The sequence below is a fragment of the Chlorocebus sabaeus genome, chromosome 21 (assembly GCF_047675955.1).
Source record: "Chlorocebus sabaeus isolate Y175 chromosome 21, mChlSab1.0.hap1, whole genome shotgun sequence".
NCBI lineage: Eukaryota > Metazoa > Chordata > Mammalia > Primates > Cercopithecidae > Chlorocebus > Chlorocebus sabaeus.
The window spans coordinates 28,781,278-28,792,528 of NC_132924.1; the positions used below are offsets into that span (position 1 = coordinate 28,781,278).

At 48.1% G+C, this 11,251-nt stretch overlaps 1 protein-coding gene across 1 annotated transcript in view; it reads right to left on the bottom strand.

Annotated features, from left to right (window-relative positions):
- The window catches only part of FKBP9 (FKBP prolyl isomerase 9), a 52,384-nt gene extending 41,495 nt beyond the window's left edge, over nt 1–10,889 (bottom strand). Inside the window, exon 1 of the mRNA XM_007981654.3 lies at nt 10,525–10,889. Within this exon, the coding sequence (XP_007979845.2) occupies nt 10,525–10,745 (221 nt within the window). The 5' untranslated portion in view covers nt 10,746–10,889. The remainder of the gene's footprint in view (nt 1–10,524) is intronic.
- Between the last annotated feature and the right edge of the window lie 362 nt (nt 10,890–11,251).

An 11,251-nucleotide genomic window follows, 5' to 3' on the forward strand; every position in this document is an offset into this window, starting at 1 on the left:
TATATAAAGAACTCCTAAAACTCAACAACAAAACAACCCAATTTTAAAATGAGCAAAGGGATTGAATGAATATTTCTCCAAAGAAGATATACAAATAGCCTACAAGCATATGAAAAGATGCTCCACATCACTAAACAGCAGAGAAATGCAAATCAAAAACCACAATGCAGGCCAGGCATGGTGGCTCATGCCTGTAATCCCAGTACTTTGGGAGACTGAGGTGGGCGGATCACCTGAGCTCAGGAGTTCAAGACCAGCCTGGCCAACATGGGAAAACCCCATCTCTACGAAAAGTACAAAAATTAGCCAGGCATGGTGTCATATGCCTGTAGTGCCAGCTACTCGGGGGGCTGAGGAAGGAGAATCACTTGAATCTGGGAGGCAGAGGTTGCAGTGAGCTGAGATCACGCCATTGCACTCCAGCCTGGGCGACAAAAGTGAAACTCTGTCTCAAAAAAAAAAAAAAGAAAGAAAGAAAAAGAAAACCACAATGCAATATTATCACACACACACTTGTTAGGATGGCCACTATCAAAAAATTAGAAAATAAAAAGTGATGGAGAGGATATGGGAGAAATCGGAATCTTTGTGCACTTTGATGGGAATACAAAATGTTGTACTTGCTCTAGAAAATGGCCTGTAGGCTCCTCAAAAAATCAAAAATAGAAGTACTGTATGATCTAGCAATCCTATCTCTTGGTGTATACCCAAAAGAACTGAAAACAGAATCAGGCCGGATGCAGTGGCTCATGCCTGTAATCCAAGGTTGAAGCTTGAGCCTAAGAGTTCAAGACCAGCCTAAGCAACCTGGTGAAACTCCATCTCTACAAAAACACAAAAATTGGCCATGTGTGGTGGTCCACAGGTACTATAGTCCCAGGTACTTGGGAGGTTGAAGTGAGAGGATCACTTGAGCCCAGGAGGTCAAGGCTGCAGTAAGCTGTGATCACGCCACTGCACTCAACCCTGGACAACAGAACAAAAGACTCTATCTGAGCCGGGCGCGGTGGCTCATGCCTATAATCCCAACACTTTGGGAGGCCAAGGTGGGCAGATCACCTGAGGTCGGGAGTTAGAAACCAGCCTGACCAACATAGAGAAACCCTGTCTCTACTAAAAATACAAAAATCAGCTGGGCGTAGGAATGGGTGCCTGTGATCCCAGCTACTCAGGAGGCTAAGGCAGGAGAATCACTTGAACCTGGGAAGCGGAGGTTGCGATGAGCTGAGATCTCACTACTACACTCCAGTCCGGGCAATAAGAGTGAAACTCTGTCTCAAAAAACAAAACAAACAAACAAAAAAAAACCCCACTCTGTCTAAACTAAAACAAAAACAAAACAACAACAACAACTCAGATATTTGCACACACATGTTCACCTCAGCACAATTTACAATAGCCAAAAGCTAGAAGTAACCTAAATGTCCATAAACAAATAAATGGATTAAAAAAATGTGGCATATACACACAATGAAATATTATTCAGCCTTAAAAAGGAAGGAAATTCTATCACATGCTACAATATGGATGAACCTTGAGGACATTACGTAAAGTGAAACAAGCCAGTCAGAGAAAGACAAATACTGCTTGATTCCACAAATTATATGAGGTATCTAAAGTAGTCAAATTCATAGAAACAGAAAGTGGAATGTTGTTATCAGGGGACAAGGAAGAGGGAAAAATGCAGAGAAGTTGTTCAATGGGCATAAAGTTTCAATTTTGCAAGATGGAAAAATCTAGAAATATATTGCACAATAGTGTGCATATAGCTAACACTATTATACAGTTCAAAATGATTAAAATGGCAATTTTTATGGTTTTTTTAAAGTAATAACAAAGTGGCTGTGTGCAAAGGTGTGTAGAGAACACAGCAAAACACAAGGGAGAGTACCTCTGTGGCTGGGTAGGGAATGCTGCTATCACACCTGAGCTTGAATGACAGAGACAGAGAGGGCAGCTAGGGGCTATCTGACAGGAACTGGGCCCTTTAGTTTAGGGCCACAATCCATGGTGTCTCTACAGACAGGAAGTCAAAGGAATAAATACCTTCACCTCACTCTCTTCCCTCCCTCTGAACATCTGATGCCTGATAGGGTTTGGATCTGTGTCCATGCCAAATCTCATGTTGAAATGTAATCCCCAGTGTTGGAGGTGGGGCCTGGTGGGAGGGCTTAGCGCCATCCCCTTGGTGATGAATGATTTCACAGATCTGCTTGTTTAAAAGTGTGTGGCACCTCCCACCCTCTCTCTCTTGCTACCGCTCTTGCCGTGTGAGATGTCTGCTCCCGTTTTCCCTTCCACCATGACTGTAAATCTCCTGAGGTCCTCACTTGAAGCTGACGCCAGCATGCCATGCTTCCTGTACAGCCTGCAGAACTTCGAGCCAATTAAACCTCTTTTCCTACAAATTACCCAGCCTCAGGTATTTCTTTCCAGGGACACAAGAATGGCCTATTACAATGTCCCATTGGCTGAACCCAACCAAAGCCAGAAGACAAAGGGTCATTAATGCACTCCATACTATGCACATGTAGTCCATACAGGTCAGCTTCCCAGAGCAGAAAGCAAAGGGAACAGGTGGAGGGTGGACCTAGAAAGGCAAAGGGAAACCACCTAGCACATCCAACACCCTCCTTTACTCTCCACCAGTTTATTTTTGTCTCCTTCCATCACTGCCCCAGGGGGGTGATGGGAAAGGTGTCTGTAGCACCCTCTGATAATGCTCTTTAAAATTATTAACCCAAGGACCACTAAGACAAGAGACATCAGAATCAATTCACTAAACTGTCTACATAGAAGCTCACGTTTTATTGGTGACACATTACTTGAGATAAATAACTATCCTCATGGCTATATTCTTCCTTTTTTTTTTTTTTTTTTTTGAGATGGCATCTCACTGTCACCCAGGCTGGAGTGCAGTGGCACGATCTTAGCTCACTGCAACCTCTGCCTCTCATGTTCAAGCAATTCTCCTGCCTCAGCCTCCCTAGAAGCTGGGATTACAGGCACAAGCTACCACGCCCAGTTAATTTTTGTATTTTTAGTAAAGATGCGGTTTCACCATATTGGCCAGGCTGGTCTTGAACTCCTGACCTCAGGTGATCCACCCGCCTCAGCCTCCCAAAGTGCTGGGATTATAGGCGTGAGCCAACATGCCCGGCCCCCATGGCTATATTCTTAAGGCATAATGGGGCTTCTAAATGTAGGTTTACATCTGCAATAAGAACAAACTTTTAAAAGGACAAATGGCAGGCTGGGCACGGTGGCTCAAGCGGTAATCCCAGCACTTTGGGAGGCCAAGGCGAGTGGATCACTTGAGCTCAGGAGTTCGAGACCAGCCCGGGCAACATGGCAAAACCTCTCTACCAAAAATACAAAAATTAGCCAGGTGTGGTGGCACATGCCTGTGATCCTAGCTACTCGGGTGGCCTGAGGCATGAGAATTGCTTGAACTCAGGAGGCAGAGGTTGCAGTGAGCACCACTGCACTCCAGCCTGGGAAACAGAGTGAGACCCTGTCTCAAAAAGAAAGAAAGAAAGAAAGAAAAAAAGACTGCCAGATTTTGAGAACCCATAACAGAAGGGAGGCAAAGTAAGGAAGAACAAGTCCACTGGGCATGGGAACTACCTTCTTGGGGCCTCAAAGTTGGTCCTGTCTCACTTGGGCCAACTCAGATGGCTGACTCACAGGGGACCTGCTTCACGTTTGGACTGTGGTCCTGCCACCGCCCTTCACGAATGGGACTGAAACTCACCTCCTCACTGGCCACCTAGCTCCCAACTGGGACTCACCCCCTCTGCTGGCTAAGTTTCACCACTGAGACTGGATCCACTGCAGACTTGAAAGCAGGGAGGCAGTCTGGCTTTTCTGCCTCCCACCTCCCTCTCCACACATTCACTCCCAAAGGGGACGCTGGGTTTTCTAGACCCTTTGCCCAAGACTATTTCCCTCAAACAACCATCTCTACCAGTAGCTAATGAGACATGCCAAGGAGAAAAGAAAAGCAGTTAATGAACCAGCAAACTATCCAGACGGGAAAGTGTGAGAACACTGCAGAGGAGGAAGGGAGAAGAGGTGAGAGAGGAGAGAGGGAGCATGCGGGAGCAGAGAAGAAATGAGAGAGAACGCCTCCATTCATAGCTCCTCAGAAAATCGGACCCTGAAACATGAGCTGTTGGCTTGGATGGGCTTTGGCCCATTAAAACATCATTAAATGAAAAACTTTGCAAAGCAAAGCAAAATCCATTGCTGTTGTGGATTTTTGTTTTTAAGCAACTGCACAAATTAAAATGTCAGATCCCTATAGATGATTCCCATTTTTCACAGGGCTTAGCCCAATAAAATACCATACAGCCAAATTAAATTGTTCACATAAATGTGTAATTGCTCGCAATGACCCACAAATGAAAATTCAAAGCCCTGCTAATAAGTCTTCACCAGGGGTGCTTGGCCAGCTGCCAATGGCCTCAGGAGACCGCAGCGAGAAGTGGCTAGGATCTTCCCCTAGCTAGCAGAAATGCACAGGGCTAATGCAGGGTAGCAGCCTCCCTTTCAGCACTCCCCTTCTCCATAGAAAGAGCTGCGATGCAGAGTCACACTCTAAACAACTCCAAAGTTAGCATGTCCTGACCTGGCCAGTTGCTCTGACACCACTGTCCCCATCAGGCCCCCTTGACTGCATCCTGGCTGCTGCCCAGCCCACTGGCTCTTCCCTGAGGACCAGTCCTACTGAAAGGGTGAGCCTGGGCCCCCACTTAGGACGATGTGACTTAACACCCAATAGGGTGGACACCTGCCCCAAGCAGGACCCATCAGATTATTTCCTGGAAACCTGTGAGACAGTCCAGCTTGTCAGCGTTGGTGCTGGATCCCAGAGGTCATGTGTGCAGCATGGGAAGCCTGCTGGAACACTCTCTTTCTTGTGGGAGAGAATGAAGCCCCATTTGCAACCCCTTGGGAAGAGGCAAAAAGTCACCTCAGTCCATGATTCTGGACCCTCACAAGTAATTGGCGATCCTTCCAATAAATTCCCACTCCTTTCTGCTTAAGTCTGCAGGAACAGGCTTCTGTTCGCTCCAACCCTCACTTGAGGGCAGGGATTTTTGTCAGCTTTATCCTCTGCTGTATCCCAGTACCTGGAATGTTAGAAGCTGGATGAATCCCTGTGTAAAATGAAGCCCCAATGAGGCTGATCTCTAGAACTTCTACTTACACTATCAGTCCATCCACTGAGCACCTCAATCCCCTTACTCCTCTGAACAAAAACCTTCCCTTCACAAGATCCTGAACAGAAGCATATATTCAGGGCAACTTGAATCTATGGGATGAAAAAAAAAAAAAAACAAAGTCCACAACACCCAGCCCAGCCACCCGGGCCTCCCATGGACTGATTCTCCCATACCATTCCAGTGCCAGGTCCCCCACCTCCTGACCCAAATATTGGGGCCTCTCACTGTTCCTTGAGCATGCACTGCTCAGGCCCAGACCCTGGTCCACCTTATCCACTCTCTTAAACACACTCCCTGCTTCAAGGAATGAAATCCCACCCATGCTCAAGGCCCAACTCAAGCATCAGCTCCTCCTCAAAGCCTTTCCTATGGCTTCAGCAAGAAATCCTTCCCTCCCTGGAACAGGTACAGGTATCTATGCATACTACTTACAAGGCACTCACCGCATGCTGGCTGCTTTGTGTGAGGCATGAGAGTACCCAGTCCAGAATCTAGAGGTCGGTTATATTAGCTAGGTGGCCACTGTCCTCTCACCTTTCTGGACCTGTCGCCCATCCTCCCACCCCTCACTCCCACTGCTTTTTCTCCATAGCCCTCACCAACTTCTCATTTACCATATAACTTAAGAGCACGCCTGTGCTCTCACTAGTATGTAAGCTCCAGGAGGGCAGGGATTTCTGTTTTATTCACTGTTACATCTGCAGCACCTGCAAGAGTTGATACTCAGTAAATGTTTGTTGGATGAATAAATGAATTCCAGCCTGGCCAAGCTGGTGAAACCCTGTCTCTACTAAACATACAAAAACCAGCCGAGTGTGGTGTCGCACACCTGTAATCCCAGCTACTCAGGAGGCTGAGGCACAAGAATTGCTTGAACCCAGGAAGCAGAGGCTGCAGTGATGTGAGACTGCATCACTGCACTCCAGCCTGGGTAACAGAGCAAGATGCTGCCTCAAAAAAAAAAAAAAAAAAAAAGAATAAATGAATGAATATGTAAAATGAGGTTAACCCCTGTTAATGAGTTCATGATTCTTTTATTTCTTTAGTTAGTTTTTGAGACAGAGTTTAGGTCTTGTTGCCCAGGCTGTAGTGCAATGGCGCAATCTCAGCTCACCATAACCTCCACCTCCCAGGTTCAAGCGATTCTCCTGCCTCAGCCTCCCAAGTAGCCGGGATTAGAGGCATGTGCCACCACACCCGGCTAATTTTTTGTGTTTTTAGTAGGGACAGGGTTTCTCCATGTTGGTCAGGCTGGTCTTGAACTCCCGACCTCGAGTGATCTGCCTGCCTCAGCCTCCCAAAGTGGTGGGATTACAGGCGTGAGCCACCGTGCCCGGCTGAGTCTGTGATTCTTTTAGAGCAGTGGTCCCCAACCTTTTTGGCCCCAAGGACCAGTTTCATGAAAGGAATTCAATTTTTCCATGACCGGGGTAGTGGGATGGTTTTGGGATTATTCAGATACATTACATTTATTGTGCACTTTATTTTCATTATTATTACCCTGTAATATATAATGAAATAATTATACAACTCACCATAATGTAAAATCAGTGGGAGCCCTGAGCTTGTTTTCCTGCAACTAGATGATCCCTTCTGGTGGTGATGGGAGACAGCAACAGATCATCAGGCATTAGAGTCTCATAAGGAGCTCACAACCTAGATCCCTCACATGTGCAGTTCACAATAGGGTTCATGTTGCTATGAGAATCTAATGCCCTTGCTGATCTGACAGGAGGCCGAGCTCAGGCGGTGATGTGTCAATGGGGAGAGACTGTAAATACAGATGAAGCTTTGCTCGCTAACCTGCTGTTCACCTCTGCCTATGCAGCCCGGTTCCTAACAGGCCACAGACCACAACAGGTCCACGGCCCAGGGGTTAGGGACTCGTGTTTTATTTATTTATTTATTTTTGTAAATTGGTGTTCCATTTCAGCACCCCTGTTTCAGAGCAATGGTTCTCAAGGTGTGGTCCTCAGACCAGTAGCATCAGCTGGGAACTTGTCAGAAAAGCAAATTCTTAGGCCCTGTCTCAGAGCTACTGAATCGGAAACTGTATAACAAGCTCTCAACGTGATTCGGAAGTATATGCAGTTTAAACACTACTGTGCTAGAGCATCTACAACTGTATACCCAAAAAGGTATGTGGTAGGCACATAATAATATTTATCAAAAGACAAGCCTGGACCTTAAGGGTCTGCAGACACACCCCTGAGCTCCTCCCTGCTGAATTTTAGTCATCCTTGGGTCTTATCCCTGCCATCCCGGGATTCCATCCTAACGTCTCCTCCGACACAGACACACAAACATATGGTTAAGCCTTCTCTGTGCTTTCAAAGCTACTTACCTTTCTTCTATCACATATGCGGGTGGACTACAGACCATAGATTATGGCCATGAACTACCTGGGTTCAAATCTCCGCTCAACCACTTAGTAGTTAGGTTCCTTGGGCAAATCATTTGAACTTTCTGAGCCTCAGTTTCTTCATTTGTAATGAGGTACCTACCTCACTGTCTTGTGAAGTTAAACGAATTCTTCTAAGATTAAATGAGTTAACATATGTGAAGGCACATGGTAAGAACTATGTGTGAACTTTATGAGAGACAGAGTGTGCGCTACTATCTTACTGTACTTATCACACTATGTTGTAATAGCCTAGGCTGTAAGTGGTAGGGATGGGGAAGAGACATACTAGACTAGGACTAGTCTCTGTCTTGAGGGATAGACACAGCAAAATGTTTGATGAATGAATGGTAGCTCCTCCATGCTCTTTAAACTGCCCTACACTGCCTCACAGTGGCTGCCAACCGTAGAAATGTTCTAGATAGTAGGACAACTTGTTCTATTGAAATTAATTACTATCAACTCAAGCAACAAATTCTTCCCTATGAAAGAAGCACATGAAAGAAGATACACAAATGGTCAATAAGCACATGATGCTCAACATCGTTAGCCATTAGGGAAATGCAGATCAAAACCACAATGAGATATCATTTCACACCCACTAAATGGTTATAATCAAAGACAGACAGGCCAGGCGCAGTGGCTCACGCCTGTAATCCCAGCACTTTGGGAGACCAAGGTGGGCAGATCACCTGAGGTCAGGAGTTCGAGACCAGTCTGGCCAACATGGCGAAACCCCATCTCTACTAAAAATACAAAAATTAGCCGGGCGTGGTGGCAGGCACCTGTAATCCCAGCTACTCAGGAGGCTGAGGCAGGAGAATTGCTTGAACCCGGGAGGCAGGGAGGTTGCAATGAACTGTGATCGCACCATTGCACTCTAGCCTGGGTGACAAGAGCAAAATTCTGTCTCAAAAAAAAAGACAAGTATAAGTGTTGATGAGATGGTGGAGAACTATGAACCTTCGTACACTGCTGGTGGGAATGTAAAATGGTGCAGCCATTGTGGGGAAACAGGTTAGCTATTCTTCAAAACGTTTGTAACATAGTTGCCATAGGACACAGCAATTCCAGCTCCTAAGTGTATATCCAAAAAAAAGGAAAAGGTACATCCACACAAAACCTTGCATATGAATGTTCATAACATCATCATTCATGATAGCCAAAAAGTGTAAGCAATCCAAATGTCCATCAACCGATGAATGGACACAATGGAATATTACATATACGGCCACAAAAAGGAATGAAGTACTGATATACCTTACAACATAGATGAACCATGAAAGAAGCTGGATTATACAAAGCACCTCAAATTATATGATTCCATTTATACGAAATGTCCAGAAGAGGCAAATCCATAGAGACATAAAGTGGATTTGTGGTTGAAAGGGACTGGAGGGCAGTCTAACTGGGGTTGGGGAGTGACTGCGTTTCTTTTTGGGGGATGATGAAAATGTTCTGGAATTGGCTAGTTGTGATGTTTGCACAACTCTGTGAATATACTAAAAAACACGGAATTGTACACACCAAAAGGGCAAATTATATGGCATTATATCTCAATAAAGCTGTTGTGTTTTTTAAAGCAACTAAAATAGTAGTAAGAATGATCATTTCTAAGCACTTGCTAGTGCCACATACTATGCTGAAAAGTTTTTGTATATTCATTGTCTGGAACTTCAAAAAAGTCAAGAGTCTACAAAATATTCATAATGACCCTAGGCCTTGGGGCACATAGCAGGGGCTCAACAAATAGCTCTCTGCCTGATCTAGTGATTCACGAAGGGAAGTGCTGGCACGGACCAGGGTTTGTAACAAAAGCCTTGGGGAGGAGTAGCCTGGTGCTGGAGGAAGAGAGGCCTGTTAAACCCGAAACTAAACTGGAGGGAAACTGCAGAGCGGTGCTGTGATCCTGAGGCAGAGCTGAGAGAAGGAGTTCTGGGCCTGGTGTAGGGCCTGGTGCAACACGGAGTGACGGTCCTGGACCACCTCCCCGCCCAGGAGAGGTGTTGTGTTGTGTTTGTTTTGCGATGGGATCTCTCTCTGTCTCCCAGGCTGGAGTGCAGTGGCACGATCATAGCTCACTGCAGCCCCAAACTCCTGGGCTCCAGCGATCCTCCCGCCTCGGCCTCCCAAAGTGCTGGGACTACAGGCGTGAGCCACCACGCCCAGCCCCAAGAGAGGTTTTTTTGTATGGCCGGAAAGGAAGGGCAGTGGTAGCTGCGCGCACAGACTTCTGGAGTTGGATTAAACAATCTGACTCCATTGTTTCAATACGCTTCGTAGCCTCCGTTGCTTGTTACCTTACTGATAAAATGAGGGTAGTGATAGTACCTACCTCACAAGACTGCTGTACAATTAAATGAGTTCACTACAATATGGAAAGTACTTACAATTACATCTACACATTGTTAACAGCTCATTGTATGTTTGCGGCTACTAGCCTCTTCGTCATCATCGTTTTGTGTGAGAAGCACCATCTGACTAGATTCCCAAGGGAGCGGAGGGAAGGAACAGGAAAGGGAGAAGAGAGGCAGGCACGAACACCCACTCTTGGGGTTCCAGTTGTGCAACGCGGCCCCCACTCACACTGATTATTTTACACTGATTTTGCGTGTGTCCACGCGCTGGAGGAAAAGGAGGGCGTGGTCTGCCCCAACCCCGCTGCTCATGGTCTTCCAAGGGTCCAGTCCCAGGCGGGCGGCCTAGGACACATGAGGGCCGGGAGGCTCACCCGCAGCGGAGGGTCTGGGGTCCGGGAGAATTTGGGTAGCGGAAGAAGGGAGGAGCGCGGATGCACGGGGCGGAGCTAGGGGAGGTCCGGCAGGAGGGAAAGGCCTGTCGGGAGAGAGGGACGCGCATCCGCGGAGGCCGCGCCGGGCGCCAAGGGCGCGGTACCTGGAGTCGAACTTCTGGCCGTCGGGGAACGTCCCCACGTAGTGGTAGCGCACAAAGTCGCCGCTGCGCACGGTGCGCGGACACTCGTCAGGCACGAAGCGCCGCTCGATCTGCAGCTCCGCGTCGGAGCCCAGGCCAGCCACGGGCGCTGCCTGCCCGGTCACCCAGAGCAGCAGCAGGAGCAGCGGGGGCGGCGGGGGCCTCCAGCCCCGGAACGCCATCGGGGCGGCGAGGAGAGTGGCGCGGACGCAGTGCGGAGCTCGGGCGGCACGGGTAGGCCTGGGCGTGCGGCTGCGTTTGCAAACGTGGAACGGTCTCCCGGCCCTCCCCGGGCTGCAGCCACCACCCCCTCTCCCCTGCCGCCCGCCCCCCGGCCACAGCTCGAGGGGAGGAGCCCAGCCTGGCCGCGCGCCGAGGGCGGGCCTGCTGCGCCCTGCTCCGCCCGGCCTTGGGAATGTGCGCGCCGCGGCGGGGAGGGGGGCTGGGAACTCCAAACGGGGACCCAGTTTGGGCCTAGGGAGGGCGTGTCCCCGAGCGAGACACTGTGATCTCCAGACAAGGCTTTGGCCCAAAGTCGGAAGAGAAAAGCGCGTACTGCCCAAGCCCACCCGCTCGTCTCCGCCCATCCCTGGAGACACCGGGTTTGGTGCCATGAGGGGCTCCTACGTGGCGGAGGATCCAATTTCCCCTTGCTGCTTTGGAGAGGGAGGGAAAATTAGATTTTTTT